The 18,240-nt window shown below is 32.2% G+C and overlaps 1 protein-coding gene across 2 annotated transcripts in view; it reads right to left on the minus strand.

Moving 5' to 3' along the window:
- Positions 1–18,240, minus strand: part of LOC143192439 (ATP-binding cassette sub-family C member 4) — a 44,524-nt gene that overhangs the window by 22,214 nt on the left and 4,070 nt on the right. For both annotated transcript variants that reach the window (XM_076397793.1, XM_076397794.1), the window contains one exon: positions 7,086–7,226. In XM_076397793.1, coding sequence (XP_076253908.1) covers positions 7,086–7,226 — 141 coding nt within the window. The remainder of the gene's footprint in view (positions 1–7,085; positions 7,227–18,240) is intronic.

Below are 18,240 nucleotides of genomic sequence, written 5' to 3' on the forward strand. Positions count from 1 at the left end.
TGGAAGTTCGGAATAAGACTTTTACCAGTGATTTCTCAGTATTTTAAATGAAAACATCCAATAATATTAAATAAAATTATTAACATTTGACAGTCGTTAAAAACCCTATATAGATGAGACAATAAATTAATTCTGCAGCATGTTTTGGGAGAATTAATACTGCACTTAAAAAAGTCATAAAAATAATATTACACTGAAGGTATTGTGTATCACGTCGAATACCTATGTCTACGGTAGATTATTTTAACAAATCCACTGAGTTATACATTCACGTGCCTGGTGAGACGACGTTATTAAATCCTTATGGATGTTGCAATAGAAATGAATCGATACTAATACCGAACAAAAAATAAGAGTTCTATAGAGAAAATCACTCTACAAGTTTTAGCATAATTAGAATCCGTGTCACACTGTATGATTCAAGTTGACGTATTAAATCTTGGAGATGATTTGTTGGAGGTACTAGACTACTATGACGACATCAAAATTGAACAAATTAAAATGGAAAAAACTATAAAAAATATAATGACATTTTTTATGAAAGTTAATGGTGTATTTAAAAAATATCGTTGAAAATATTGTTTGATTAAAACTGAGTGATATAATTGAGAGAATCAATAGGCCCTTAACATAAATCTTAAGCAATAATGGATCACAGGTAATAAACAAAATGTCCCTTGCTGAAGGATATAAGTCTATCCTAGATCAGATGAATTACGCCATAATTACAATGGAAAGTTAGAGAACTAATTACTTCAAGAACTAACAGGCCAATTGAAAAGTCACCGGCCTGATACATAGTTAGGCGGTTAACCCTCAAAAGATGCCTGTATAAATTTGACATCTGTCTGATCATTAATATGAGTATTATAGCATTTTGAGTGAAGCAACTTCTATTAGTATGAAAAAAAAATGGAAAAATAAATAAAAAGGAATTTCGCGTGTTGATAAAATATTGCTTTTTGAAGAGAAAAAATACAGTTGTAGAATTCACGAACACGGTGAACCCAATGGACGCCCAAAAAAGGTTGTTACCGACGAAAACATTTAAAAACCCCACAAAATGATTTTGAATGGCCGTAAATTGAAATTAAATGAAACAGAAGCATTCTAAAGATATCAACTGAACGTGTACATTATATCATTCACGAGTATTTGGGTATGAAAAAGCTCTGTGCAAAGTGGCTATCGCGCGACCTTACTTTTGACCAAAAACAATGACGAGTTGATGATTCGGAGCAGTGTTTGAAGATGATCAAGCGTAATAAACCCGAGTTTTTGCGTCGATATGGGACAATAGATGAAACATGGCTCCATCATTTCACTCCGAAGTCCAATCGACAGTCATCCGAGTGGACTGCACACGATGAACTCGCTCCAAAGTGTGGGAAAACGCAACAGTCGGCTGGAAAGGTTATGGCGTCTGTATTTTGGGATGCGCATTGACTATCTTGAAAAAGAAAGGATCATCAATAGCGACTATTACATAGCGTTATTGGACCGTGTGAAGGTCGAAATCGCCGAAAAACGGCCGCATTTGAAGAAAAAGAAAGTGCTGCTTCACCAAGACAATGCACCCTGTCACAAGTCAGTGAAAACGATGGCAGAAATCCATGAATTGGGCTTCGAATTGCTTCCTCATCCACCGTATTCTCCAGATCTGATCTCCAACGACTATTGCCTATTCTCATATCTCAAAAATATGCTGGCTGGGAAGAAATTTTGGTCGAATGAAGAGGTGATCGCCGAAACTGAGGTCTATTTTGAAGCAAAGGACAAATCGTACTACAAAAATGGTATCGAAAAGTTGGAGGATCGCTATAATCAGTGTATCACCCTTGAAGGGAATTATTTTGAATAAAAAAAAACTAATTTTGCCAAAAAAATGTGTTTTACTATGGTAGGCCGGGGACTTTCCAATTGACCTGTTATAACTTAAAAAAATTGTCGAACCTTGACCAATTAATCCATTAGTTAATTTTTTTGCTACTTAAAACAAACGATTCTTATAATAAGCCGAACGCATCCTACAAATAATTAAGTAAGTTTAAATATATCAAGCGACCGACTAGTTAACTGCCTAAAGCTATACGGTCTATTAATCCAATTGACCACAATAACGACCACAATAAAGATAGATTTGTACATAAATGTTATAAACAATCTCTTCATCAAGAAGTTTCGTAAACGAAACAATGGCATGCATTGTCTTCTATACATACAATCACAAAAAACATATAGAAATAATTCCATTCCTGATTCTAATTAGTCAGCCAGTGTGATATTACGCAAAAATGCGTGAAATATTAAAATTGTAAGATTCACGAGAATTCACGGTGATTCGGTATCCATAAGTAAATCTTAAAACTCATTTTTTTATTTCAAAATTTCTTAATTTGCGGGGATATAATAATAATTAATGTCGCATTCTGAAATAATCTATATACGTTAAAAAATTATCAATTCCCTAATTAAAATGATGTTTCACAAGAGCATTTTTTTTCATTTTATTACAAAAAAGAATTTATTAAATGCTATCGAGTAAAAATGATATAAAAACAGTCACTAAGCACATGATTGATTTCCAGTGTCAAGTGCTGCAATATTTAATTTGACACTACATAATATTGAATAGTTATAAATTACTTAAATAATATTCTGCTGAATACCAAAATAAAAGTGCTGTAATGAAAATCTCTAAAAAATATATTTTTACAGCAAAACTGTTGATATCAAAAAGTATATACTAAGTGTATCGGAAAGTCATTGCCGGTTTTTTTATAATAGGTTTGGGGTATATTGATATGACTCGGTGAATGGAGGTAAAACGAAATGAAACAGTGGCGTTTACATTATGTGACCGTTATTTATTGGCAATATATGTAGAAAATACAAAATAGATAAAACGGATGGCAGCGGTGTTACCTGGAGACGAGGCTTGGGCAGTCGATGGTGGCACATCTAAACCAAACAATGGTCGGTTACTGAATGATCGGAAATACCCTTCAATAACATCCCAGATAAACGTCTCGGGGTTGCCAGCTATTCGTTATCGGGTTCTAGTTGGCGCTGTTGGCACCCCGCCCGTGTTCAACATCTGGGATTATATTTCTGGGTACTTTGTTGACCGTTATTCCACGATGTAAAATTCGACATGCCTCAAGGTCGCTACACAGGTATCGCAAGGCTTAAGTATGCGATGTTGTGACTTGACACCAGTTTCAATGTTATACAGGGTTATATATTTTGCGAAAGTAGCACGTAGAAAACGTTTTTGTAGAAAGTAGTCATAGATGTATCCATCTTTGAAAATGTCAAGTTTCGTGCCTGAAAAAAGCCGTTGAAAGTCATCGTTTGCTAGTAGAAACTTACGATGACGATGATTACGATGTGTAAACTTGCATTCTCTAACCTTAAAAAAATGTGAGGCGTGGTTTTGAAAATCCAAAAGTGGTGATTTCGATGTGCACCACAAAGAACGTTCTGGTAGACCGAAAAAGTTTAAAGATACGAAACTGCAAGAATTATTAGATGAAGACCCAACCCAAGCTTAAAAACAATTGACAGAAATGTTAAATGTGGCCCAAGGAATGATTAGCGACCGATTACGAGCAATGGCAAAAATACAAAAGATGGAAAGGTGTCACATCAATTGAATGACAGGCAAATAGAAAATCGAAAAATCGTCTGTGAAATGTTGCTCAAAGATATGAATAGGAGTCATTTTTGCATAGAGTAGTGACAGGTGATAAAATGGATCTATTTTGAAAAACTCTAAGGGCAAAAAAGCATGGTTCTCAACTGGCGAAGCTGACCAATCAACTCCAAGGCGAAATCATGTTGGTGGAAAGACAATGGTCTGTGCTTGGTAGTGTAGCGACCGCTACGACCCTTAGGGGGTAGAAAAAAGAAAGGAGAGCGAGACGTCGTCGTGGTGGTCTTTTATAGCCGGGAACTGCATGGTACCAATCCACCGGCGTTGCTAACCTTTGAACTTGGTGTAGGTGAATGCGTGGCCTAAAGGGTCGTAGCGGTCGCTACAGTAGGCTGAAGGTCATCGATTGCTGTGTAAAGCTTATGGCAACTATTCTTCATTGATTTCAACCCGTACATACCGGTTTGGACGTTTTAAAGGTGGTGATTTTGACACCGAAGACAAAAAGCGTTCTGGAGCGCCAAATTTGTTTGAAAACAAGGATTTTGAAGATTTTACTCGCTCAAACTATCAATATGGATCGATATCGACTATATGCGTTTTAGCCGACCACTGCGCGAAAAAGAGCTGAAATACGAACAAAGGCACAACAATGTCAACCTTCAGCATGATAACGCTTGACTACATGTTGCAAAACTGGTGAAAATATACTCGGAAACCCAGTCGACGTATTCTCCAGACCTTGCTTCTTCTGATTACTGCTTATTCCAAAATATGAGTTTCCTTGAATGACATGCCTTCAGCGCTTCACTTCTTATGAAGATATCAAAAGATGGGTCATTTCGTAGATATATATAGCCTCAAGATACATACGTTTATACGAGATATAATCCGTAAATCGTCTGAAAGATGGGAAAAAGTAGCGACTATTGATGAACAATACTTTAAAGAAAACACATTGTACTGATTTTTCACAATAAAACATCAAATTTAAAAAAGATCTTTTAGTTTATAGGTCTAATATTTGCTCGAATATCTTTATGTAAATGACAATTTATAGGTTATTAAATATTTTATGCGTCAAACAAAGTATTTTTTCAGAGTTTTACTTCAGTATTTGCTTAGTATTAGCTGAGCAAACGTATCGAAAATAATTTAGGCGTTTAACAAGTGGTTATTTTGGTGACACGAGACACGGGTCGTGTTAAACACTTTAAAACATATCTAAATCATCAGGAATTATCTTATCAACAACAGTTAAACGCAGCAGGAAAGTGATAAAAAACGGATCTAGTATAACGTTAAGCCCTGCGATCAACATCAATATAGGTTGCAAATCTAATCTGTGTTGTCATGATACATTCGAATAGTGCAATAAAGAAAGAAAGACGACAATTTTCATTTCATCTTAAAATTATGTGTGTATTGGGCTGCTGCCTCGTCCACCTTGCACGACTTCATTTTCTTTCCGAACTTAAAGAAGTTACTAGCCGCGCAGAAATATGAGTCGAATGAGGTTATCAGACTGACCTCGAGAAAATGTATTTTTCAGACGGGTTAAAGAAGTTGGACCATCGCTGGGTCAAGTGTATCGAGCTAAAAGGAGACTATGTTGAGAAATAAATCACCCCTTTTCCAAAATTTTCATTTATCTTCTGAAGGCTAAATACTTATCGGACTACCCTTGTATGTGAAATGAAATCATAGAAATCCCTAAAACATGTAACAGAATTTTGAAAAAAATGTTGTCACATTAATAAGGGGAAAGTACTTTAAAGAACAGTGTATGTACTTCAGTTTGTATACATCTACCTTGTATAGAATAAAAAAGAAATGAGAGGAAAATCCAGCATTCCTAAATACATGATTGTAACTTACAGTGATTAAAATGATTAATACAGCGGCTTTATTAATTATAATGCCATTTAATTCTAAAAAACTGCGATACTATTGATATGGTCATGCCATAATTGAAAATTAGAGTCATCTTAGATCAATTCGTTTATCAATTAGAGGACATTCTCGTAGATTGTAGAAAAAGTTGAAGAATCGAACATGTAAGACTTATTGGATGAAGACACGACGCAAACTCAAAAACAATTTCGTAAAAACTTTAAATGTGGCCCAAGAAACGATTAGCGACCGATAACAAGCAATGAGGAAATCCAAAAAATGGGAAGATGGGTGCCACATCACTTGAATGACAGGCAAATCGAAAATCAAAAAATTGAAAGGAAGTCATTTCTACATCGAGTAGTGACTGGTGATAAAAAGTGGATTTATTTTGAAAACCTTAAGCGCAAAAAATCATGGTTAACACCCGATGAAGTGACCAAAAGGGTGTGGTGTATTACGAACTATTGAAACTTGGTGAAATAATTAATAGTAATCGCTACCGATAACAAATGATCAATTTGAACCAAACATTGATCGAAAAACAGCCAGAATGGGCCCAAAGACATGGTAAAATGATTTACAGCCCGATAACGCGCCGTCTCATAAAGGAAAATCGGTCAAGGAAGCGTTGAAAGCATTTGGATGGGACATATTATCGCACCCACCGTATTCTCCAGACCTTGCCCCGTCCGACTATGAACTTTTCGCATCAATGGGGCACGCGCTTGCAGAGCAGCACTTTCGAAGAAGTTAGAAAATGGCCCGATGAATCGTTTTGCTCAAAGAACAAACATTTTTTTTTTTTGAAGTATAAGTAAGATGTATATAATCAAATGGCCAATACTTTGAATAAATAAATGTTTCAATTTTCTTGAAAATTATGTCGTTTAAAAAAAACGGTTATGTATAATATATGTATAATCCTTTTGAAAAAAATAATTTCGGAAGGTTTAATACACCAATATGTTAATTCATCTTTACGTATCCATTTCTTAAAATCAAAGCTAATAAATTATTCATAAACGAAGACAAGATTGAGAATTACGCCTCGAAATATTCACAATGAAACTGTAATAAAAAAAACATTGGTTAATTATTCGACGCATCTGCAAAACCAACATTGTCGTGTCGAATTCGTAAAAAAAACTATTAAAAAAATTACAAATCACAAGAAACCTAACATCTACCCAACGCATGATCGAATCGCGTTCCATACAGTACAATGCACACTATTACTGGGCCGTACTTGGAAGAAATATTAAATGATTATGCCAAACCAGAAATAACCGCTTTTTTCAGTCCATTATCATGCCTCGACCTTATGATAGGTATATGAGGAACACAAGCATAAAAAACACAATAAAAACCGTGACTCATGGGCTCAATAAAATATTGTACTTATCAATTACTGGAGAGACCGAGTGAAATTCGAACGGCTATATAATGACGCATTATCGCAATAGTAATGAACAATTACGCGTGGCTACTTCACGATCAATTTTATTACTCCGTATGTGTGCGTGTGTTTACCTACCTTACGACGACGCTCTGAATAAAGATGAAGCCGCCGTAGAAAAAGTAGGATTTGGCGAATGTGTCGAATATGGCGCGCTTGAGGCTGGGGTCTTCTTGTTTTTTGCTTCTCTTCTTCCTCTGTATTTCTGCGTTCCAATTTCTGAAACATTTTTTTTTAATTAGACAATATGTAAAAATAATTCTGGTATTAAAAAGTTTAAAAAGACTCCATAGCGTTAATTTATAGTTTATTTGATTGAAAACATATCGTGAGTTTAGACATCTGTCATAGAGATGTTAGAAGTTAAAAATAGATATTATAAATATCGATATAAGTTTTATTTTTAATTAGACAGTATGTATAAATTTATAATTATAACATTAAAATTTTCCTTAAGGTTAGCTTGTGGTTAAAGTTGTGTAATTAAAAAATCATATCGTGTCACAAGTAAAAAATTTTTATAAATATCGATATATCGCTTTTTAAATTAGAGAATATGTATAAATTTATAATTCTGTTGATTTGAAACAATATATCGTAAGTTAAGGCATCTATAATAGGGGATGACAGCAACAAAAAAAATCAATATTACAAATATTGATATATCGATGTTCTAATTAAAGAATATATACCAATAAATAATGCGACATTAAAAAGTTTATAAAGACTTCTTAGAGTTAATTTAGGATTAAATTTGTGTGATTTGTGAACATCATTTCATAAGTTTGCAGCATAGAATAATAGAGATGCAACTCAATAGGTTTTTTTTCGATGGTTTCATGTTTAACCCAACCAATTTAGGATTTTTAATGTTTTCTACTCATTTCTTAAAGATCGCTTTTTTAACGGAAAACGATGATGCATTTCCTCACTATTTGTGCATCCGGGCATACAACACTTCCTAGAACGGGAATGCATTCCAACTAACGACTTGTACATAGTAATAAAATAAAATAATAATTTAATATAAAAACGTTATAAAAAGCTAACCACACTGTTCTCAATATAGGGCACATTGAAAATGGCGTGAAGAATAAACAAACCATAGAACGAAATGAACAAATCGGATTCCGTCGCGGCTCTTAGCATAGCGAATAAAACAAGTAATATGTTAAACGTAGCGACATCTACATGTTGGACGTCGCGAAACATTTCGCCAAAATTTCCTATGAAGTTAAATCTCTATTTCTTTATGGTTTGCAGATCTTTGCAGGTTTTTAATTAAACTATACGTATAAATTTATAAATTTGATATTAAAAAGTATATAAATTTTCCTTAGTGTTAATTTGTTGTTAAAATTGCATAATTTGAAACACTATGTCGTAAGTTTTGACATATATAATAAAAGAAGAAGAGAAGTGCAAAATGATTTAATATTATAACTACCGATATATCGTTTTGTTTTTAATTAAACTATATGTATAAATTTATAAATTTGATATTAAAAAGTATATAAATTTTCCTTAGTGTTAATTTGTTCTTAAAATTGCATAATTTAAAACACTATGTCGTAAGTTTTGACATCTATAATAGGAATGTCATAAGCGGAAAATTGGATATTATAAATATTGATATATTGATTTCTTCATTAAAGAATATGTACCAATAATTAATTAATTAATACCCTTATTATACGAGAAAAAAAGTCAGAAGTGGAAAAAATCGATATTATGTATATCGATATATTGGAGTTATTTAAAAGTAACCATATTCTTTGGGTTTGTTACTGCGAAGAGCAGCACAAAGGTTATTAAAAACATAAGATTGTTGAAAAATATCGATATTCGAGAAAATATATCGATAATATAAAAATATATGTTGATTTGTTATTTTAAAGAGCATTAAAAAAGTCGTTGGACTATAAAATATATCTATAACTATATTTATGATTCTGAAAAGATGTCATTGATCTGAACAAAACAAAACTTGTATTTAAAACAATTTGAAAAAATATCAATATATGGGGTATAAAAAATGGGCATTCCAATGATCCTGCTGTTTATATGGTAACAATACATAGTAGCGATTTTAAGTCTCCAAATTGTTCAAAAATGTTTTTTGATTAGTAAAAATAAAAAATACTGCAAGGTGTAACAAAAGACGTCAGAGGGAGCTAAATCTGATAAATAAACGACTTTAGGGACTTTGGCGATAGTTTTCTGAGTTTGCCTGTTAGTATCTGTTATCTTTTTTTATTAATATTCTAACCAAAAAAAAAATGATGCTATCACTATCTTAACCGATTGAATTATGTTTCTAATTTAGTTACACCATTAATATCAACAAAAAACAAAAATATGTCAACTGATAATAATATATGCAAGCACAAAATAAATAAACATTTTGTATGTTCTATTATCACGTTTATTTTTATTTATTTAGTCAAATATCGTTCCACTTTAATTTTGAACATATGTTTATATAATTACAATATATAAACACATAGACTGAAAAGTCCCAGGCCTAACATATAGATGGCGCTAGTTTCAAATCAATTTTGTACCCAGCAACCTCTTTTTCAGTTAGGTTTTGGGAAAATAATGAAACAAATCAATTATAAAGTGCTTAAAACTAATTTAATCAAGTTCACGGATGCACTGCTATTATGTTAATTCGCACGGAAGGCTATTGAAAATATATGTTTACGATTTATTTCTATTTTTAACTGGGATTTTTTAAAAATTTTACACATATAACAAACAATTACACATATCTCAAAACATTTTGAATACGTATATCGCCAAAAATATTAAACTTAAGTACAATCCTGGAATATAAGTTCCATTAAACAAATAAATTTCCAGATCGATAGTGCATGAAAATGTTATAAATCCTGCTAATTCAGTAATCAGAGATTTTCGTGCTATAAGGATTCATTGTTAACTTACTTTAAAATTCCCTGAACTGATATATGAATTTAATAATTATTATAAGCATGTTCTGACTTCAAGACGTAACTTTAAAATAGTTAGGTTTTCCGATTAACTTTGATGGAAAATGATTATTTTCTTCTAAATACTGCGATTTAAAAATGTATATTTTAAAAATATTTTTAAGCAGGAATAGATTTTTCCTTATTAAAAGGCATCCGATATATTATGATACTGACATATATTAAATCTATTCTTGGTATTAAAAAGATAACCGATACGCCAACAAAAATAATGAACAAAAATATCAGATTGCATAATGATAGAAAAACAGGACGTATCAAATATAGTAATTTACCTTTTCCGAGACTACGTGGAAAGTCAAATATTGATTATAAATAAATACATTTGGCGCTTTTATCGCGATAAAAATAAACATTGATTTAGCATCACGTTTAATACGACATTGCTCTATATAAATATTGACTTTTTTGTAACAAGTAGTGAAAAATAATTATATATAAATCAAAACAACATTTTGCTCATAAACTTTCATTTTATTTTATCAATATATATAATTTCACTGTCACACACACACACAGAAATCACGGTTTATTTGTTCAAAATTGGCTTTATTTATCAATGTAATATCTATCAACAACCATACCATGATTCCAGTACCGCTCTAACATTTCAATACCTTTCTTGCAGAACAATTTATCGTATAATAGTACTTTAACAGTTGCTGTTCACTCAGATGACGATCATTTTGATTCCCGAGTGAAGTGACGGATCCATGTTTCATCCATTGTCACGTATCGACCCGAAAATTCGGATTTCTTACTTTTAAACATTGCTAAACACTGCTCAGAATCATCAACACGTTCTTGTTTTTGGTCAACAGTGAGCAAAAGCGGCACTCACTTTGAACAGAGCTTTCTCATAGTCTAATGCTCATGCAATATAAAATCTACACTTTGAAATATTTACTATGTTAGCTAACTCACGTAACTTCACTCATTGGCTAAACAAGTACTTATTTGACTGGTCAAAATTGTATTGATGAATTCAACAAATGTTCAAATTTCAAAAATTCTAATCATGTTTTGGAAGTATCTCAATTACGTGGAAAAAGTGTTGCGAAAATAGATTCAAGCGCATGCAAAAGTGCGTTGATCATCATGGGAATTACTTCGGAAACCAATAAATCCATTTTCGTTAATAAGTGGCCATTTTTTCATTTTTAGACTTAAAATATCAATATCCACTCTTGGACAAAAATTGCTATTGCGCATCATTCGCAACTTTTTTCTATTAAAATAAAATAGTTTTCAAGTTGAATAACGGTTTTAGTTTTAAGAACTCTGCTCCTTTGAAGAAATATTAAAAAAAGTAAATTAGAAAACAAGGAATAACGTTCAGTTATATTTTTCTTTTTACTAAGGTATTATCCCTCATCTGGACTATCAGTTACTAAAGTCGTATCTCACTGATAGACAGTTTACTGTAAATCAAGGCCATGAACATACCGAATTAAATCCCATATATTCAGGAGTTCCGCAAGGTAGTGTACTGGGTCCAGTACTGTATCTTCTGTATACGGCCGATCTGTCCACCACAAAAATAACTACTATGGCAACATACGCAGACGACACAGCAATCTTAGCATCCCATAAAGATCCAGTCACAGCACGAACAAACCTACAAACCCACCTGGAGCAAATACAATTATGGTTGAAGACATGGCGCATTAAAGCCAATGAAACAAAATCCACGCATGTAACGTTTACCCTGCGTAGAAGAACATGTCCATCAGTAAATATCAATCATCATCAACTCCCCAAGCAGAGCATGTTAAATATCTTGGTGTGCACTTAGATCGACGCCTAACCTGGAAGAAACACATACTCTCTAAACGAAAACAACTTGGACTTAAATTGTATCAAATATATTGGCTCATCGGGCGCAAATCCAAGTTATCATTAGATAACAAGGTATTGCTGTATGGGTCTATACTCAAGCCCATTTGGTCATATGAAATCCAACTATGGGGTACCGCTAGCAAATCTAATATATCCATCATTCAACGGTTCCAAAATAAGGTGTTGCGTGCCATTGTTGATGCTCCTTAGTATATTTCAAATAAAGTGATACAACGCGATATTTTTTTGTTTGTGTGAAGTACTTCGAAAGAGTGTCGATGCATCCCAATCTACTCGCAAATCAGCTAAATATGCGACGTGATAGTGAAGTGCGTAGACTAAAACGTTTAACACCACCTGATCTGATTACTAGACATATGTAGACTTTAGAATAATATTTATACTAGAATATTTAGAATATATTTATAGAATTTTTATACAGAAGATTGTTTAATGAAGTGATTTTCTACATGCCATGTATATATATATATATATATATATATATATATATATATATATATATATATATAATATAGACATAAGAAATACTTATTGCCAATAGGGCCGATTGTGGAATCACGAAGAGTAATAAAAAAAACTAAGGTATAAAAATAATGACAACCATAGCGCCATCTACTTGATAAGTTATTTATTATTTTGGTCACGTCATTACGTTATAGTTTCATAAGTTTAAAGACAAGTTGGTCCTCGATTACGCAATATTTATTAAGCTTTTTTCTTTGAAGTAGGTAGACACTTACGTGGTAACAATTTTAACAACATTGCATTAGTCTAGACAAGATTTAATTTCTTTTTTTATCAATGGTTTTTAACAATTTCATTCATAACTAACAACAATAGAACTACTTCATACTGTATTCCTATATATGAACAGAAAACCCGCGTCACCGCGAGATAAAAAAAAAAGGAGAAAAGAAAAGAAAAGGCGAAGGCGTCTCTGTAGTCCAAGAGGGCTATTAATTATGTCTTAAACAAAGTTTATGATCGAATGAAATGTATAATCTATTCAAAGTTTATTTGTATATACGTCATCAAGATGTTTAATGCATTAGCTGTCGCAATTTGTAAATTCGTTTCAGAATCAGACAATATTTCCCTTTTCATTGTATACTAGTTAAATAGAGACACAATGCTGTCTGATTACTTCGAACACGTAAACTAATGAGCCTGTCAAAGTCGTCCGGTTGTCAGACGTATGCAAAATTTTTGAAAGCAATTGTGATAAGAGGTTATAACTTTATTAACTATTAACCTATAAACTATTGTGGCTGTATAGTTAATTGTAGTTTTTAGATATACAATAATGTTAAAATAAATTGTATTTGATAACATTTTTGTTCAATTATTTTAATTATATTAGAATTTTGTTGTATGTCAAAGCCAAACTGAACTAAAACTCACAGTTGATGCGGCAACATTGCGACGTTTTGACGTCACAAATTTCCATGACGCATAGAGGATACTTGGAAAGTAATAGTATACATAATATTTAACAATGCGTCAAAATTAATTCGTTGATCTTAAAAATATATTTACAGCTGTCAATCGATAAAGCCCAACCAACACCTTTTATCAATATTAGCTTATAAACACCCGGAATCTTATCACCTGCCAGACAAGGCTGATAATGCAACTAACGTACTAGTTTGGCCAAATATCCTAAATTGACACATTTAATTAAATTAAATAGTTAAAATAAAGTATGAGTAGAGAAATAGTATGAGATAGATATACTTCTAAGATATAAGTTGAGATTTATAAATACTTCAATTAATAATAATTATACGTAAGATTATCCAACACGAGGCAATGATTCAATGTGATTATAAAAAAAACAGATGACGAGTAGGGATTTTGATCCAGATATCACGTGTTATATATCAGATATCACGTGTACCAAAGCTAACAAAGAAAATTTTATTTTTAACTGTTGCTGATTTCCCAAAAATATTACCCAATTTGGTCCCTGATATCGTTCAAATTACAAGCACAATCATATTATAATTTGAAATTATTTTTTATGAGAGCCGTCTACCAGAACCAAAACCACTAGTGTAAAAGAAGTTTAGAAAACTATTTAAGTATATACATAAATGTTTTTTGTGTTAAAAATCTAAGTTTGATTATTTTTTTCATTTTTAGTGAATTTCTTATTTATTTTTTGAAGTCGGTTCAATTTTTTTGTTAAAAATATTTTATTTTTTTCTTTTTAGTGTTAGATATTTACTCAATAAATTAGGCAGTTATTTTATTATGTATTACAATGGATAGCCCAAGTAAAAGTGCAGCCCGTATGAGGAAAAATACGAATAAAGAAACAATGTTGAAAATAAGGAACGCTTCAGGATTCAAGGTCCGCTACCTGGTCTAGGTGATTTGGCAAATTTTCCAACTAAAATGGAATAACAAAGTTGGTGGCCCCGTTGGGAATCCAACCCGCGACCTCCACGTGTGAGCTTAACTTTCTAGCCACCACACCACAGAAACAATTGCCTGCGAGAACCTCCTCCTTTTTTGAAGTCGGTTAAATAATTATGAAAGAGTTTGAGCTGGGTTCTCGTCCAATAAGTTTTGTAATTCATTGTCTTCAAAACAATGCCACTTTTTTGCTATTTTGCAAATAATCCCAAAAAGTCACACTTCATAGGAACCTCTATTAACATAAGCGTAATCAGGGAAAAACAATAGGCTGCTGAGTATAAGAAAAGTAACAAGAACTTGGAAACAAGTAATAGAGTGATTAGCCATGGGAGAGACATGTGTCCAGTACTTGACGTAATCAGAAGATTAATGAACATAGAACAAAACACCATAACAATGAATTCTCAGATCTAATATTTCTGACAGAAACAAATCTCCGTGCATTCCAAGAATTGCTTTAAATTACTGGCAAGTTTATCGTTCGCCTATAGACGAGTATTTTCCACGATGCATATGCAGGAAAATTTGTTTGCGATCAATCTTTTTTTAGAATTGTGTGCATTACATTCGTAATTATACCCGAGAGCAATTTGCGATAATAAAATTGCCCAATAAAGTGCAAAATTATTAACAAAATACGCAATTTTATTAAAAAATACAATTTAAGAAAAAATAAAAACACTGATATTATGTGAATATTATATGAGTAGTGATACTTTTTAAAATATTCACATAATATCAGAATTTTTATTTATAATTTTTAAAAATCAGTACCAAAATACACCATATCTTTAAGATTAAGTACTAATTTTGCAGGTTTATTAATTAATAATTAAAAGGTTTGTTATGATGTTTAAGAAATATCTCGAAGAATATTAACCGATATCTACAAAAAGTATAAATATATATTAATATATAGATATATATACAAAAATATAGATAACAGGTCAATTGAAAAGTCCCCGGTCCAACACATAGATGGCGCTACTATGTATTTTAGTTAGCCCTAACCCTCAAAAGATGCGTGTATAAATTTGACAGGTGTCGGATCATTAGTTTGTGAATTATACCATTTTGAGTGGTTTTGTTATTGTGAAAAAAGGGATAAAAAGGAATTTTGCGTGTTGATAAAATATTGCTTTTTGAAGGGAAAAAATACAGTTGAAGCAAAAACTTGGCTTGATGCCGAGTTTCCGGACACTGCTCCAGGAAAATCAACCATCAAGGTTTTGGTATGCCAAGTTTAGACGTGGTGAAATGAGCACCGAAGACGGTGAAGGCCGTGGACGCCCAAAAGAGATTGTTACCGACGAAAACATTTTAAAAAATCCACAAAATGATTTTGAATGGCCGTAAATTGAAATTGAATGAAATAGCAGACACGCTAAAGATATCAACTGGACGCGCGAGCTCACTTTTGACCAAAAACGACGACGAGTTGATGATTCGGAGCAGTGTTTGAAGATGATCAAGCGTAATAAACCGGAGTTTTTGAGTCGATATGTGACAATGGATGAAACATGGCTCCATCATTTCACTCCGAAGTCCAATCGACAATCATCCGAGTGGACTGCACACGATGAACCCACTCCAAAGCGTGGGAAAATGCAACAGTCGGCTGGCAAGGTTATGGTGTCTGTATTTTGGGATGCGCATGGAATAACTTTCATTGATTACCTCGAAAAAGGAAGGACCATCAACAGCGACTATTACATAGCGTTATTGGACTGTTTGAAGGATGAAATCGCCGAAAACGGCCACATTTGAAGAAAAAGTACGTAAAGTAAGTTTAAGTACGTTTTTACGCTAACCTTCAAAATTACTGTATACGTACGAACACAAGAGGTTTTAACTTAACTATCAAGAGCTATGTTTTTTATTGCGGTTTTTTATTATCTTATTTTCATCCTAAATAAAATATAATATTTCGTAACACAAATGCAAATATTTTTGATACAACTTTTTACTGAATTTTAATTATGAAGCTCTATCATCATATGTTATAAACATAATTTGAATTTAGTGAAAGTCATCTAAAATCGGGGGTTGTATCATGGTTGATGTTATACATGAATTGATACTGCAGAGAGTTGTTAAACTGCATAAAACATGACGAAAAAGTATTTTTTAACATTTGATGAGTAAGCCGCCATATAGTACTGATTTGGCATCCGCTGGTTTCGTTTTATTCCCGAATATAGTAATTTTTAACATTTTTGGTTGCTTTCGGGATGTGTTAAAAAGGTGATAATCTGGCTAAAAAAAATACTAGAAAATATAGTTAGAACGTCGCAAGATATTTCTGTTGACAGTTTTTGCTATTTCTTTAGTTTCATTATATCCGCAAATAAGACAATTCCTCATTTTGAAAAAATGTGATAACATTGACTTAAGCGAATTAAGTTGTTGATTTCAAAAGCTGTGGATTTGACAAATTGTGATGTGAATTGGAAAATATCAAGCGATTAAGTATATTAGAATTTCAGATATTTCGGTCTCATCATCCATGAATATCGCGCGCAAATTGAAAGGCCCTAGTCAACCCGCCGTATTTTCCAGCCTTTGATCCCTCCGATTTTTACTTGATCTCGATCAATGACACCTGTCGGACAGTTAGCGAAATTATTAAAAAATTGAATCATTTGAACTAAAAAAAAGCGCAATAATTTTATTACAAGCCAATATTTCATCTGTATTTTCAAATATTTTAGATTTATTGGACATTTTCTTCCGATAAGTTGCTTTTCAATTTTTTCCGTCAAATTATTTAAAAGGCCGCATCAAATTGTTCTTTTGGGAGGTATTTCGCAGTTCACTGAACCAGTTTATTGACTTCCCAGTTGGTCGATATCATTTCGTGCTCATGTCAGTTTTTCGACATTTTCTTGGGAATCGGGCCAACGAATATTAATATTTAGGTATAAATTACCTAAATAAAAACAATATCTCCTTGTTTAATAAATCCCAAAAATTAGTGGTTGAAAAAACCAAATATTTTTAAAAATCTAAACAGCTTAATTTAGATATGACCGTAAAAGTTTTTATGGAAGTTATTATCTCAAATATTATTGAAAATATCTATAACATCCTGATAAACAGTTAAACAATTTGTCGGTGGGCATCTCAATTGAAGAGGGATAGAATATTTTAGAAACCCATTCGGATAGGAGTAAATAGTATGTTAGGTATGGGAATAATCTCAACAGACCAAAGAAAAATCCAAAAAAAAACTTTTAAAGAAAAAACTACATTGTATCATAATTCAAATCGATATAATTGAAAAAGGTAAAACTTTTTCAAAAAATTGCAAAAAAGCAAGAAAAATCTTACATTAAGAACATAACGGAACATTAAAAACCGTAGGGATGTGCTGAGAAAAATCGAAATATCGATATTTTAAAACATACCGATTTCCATATTATTTTAAATTTTCTATACCGATATATCGGGGAACAAAAAATGCCAATACTTGATGTCGATATCTTCGATACTCTCAATTCACAACTATAGGATACTTTGGAAAAAATGTCGAAAAATAACGGCCCAAAAAATATCGATATATTGATATTTTTCGGCACCGCTAATGCACGGTGGATCACTTGTGTGGTTGCCCTGACAATGCTAACTGACATTCATCATATTTACCGGATTTAAGACCGAGAGATTTTATACCTTTATATTTCAAAAAAGCCTCGAGGAATAAACTCCCTCTAAAAATGAGTCATTGCTAAAATGAATACTACTAATTTTGAAGAATTGAACTAATTTTTAAAGAGAATACAAACGACAGACAAAAACAATTGACTAAAAGCTGCCGTGTTGAGAAAAACGACTATGTTGAAAAATAAAATATGTTTGACGAATAAAAACGTTTTTTTTTCTTCATGATCATAATAGGCTTTTTCACATAATCCCTTACGAAGGATTAATTTTTACCT

This window comes from Rhynchophorus ferrugineus, unplaced genomic scaffold, assembly GCF_030347505.1.
Source record: "Rhynchophorus ferrugineus isolate W39M unplaced genomic scaffold, kcgeb_rfMv2 rfM3, whole genome shotgun sequence".
In the NCBI taxonomy this organism is placed as follows: Eukaryota; Metazoa; Arthropoda; class Insecta; order Coleoptera; family Curculionidae; genus Rhynchophorus; species Rhynchophorus ferrugineus.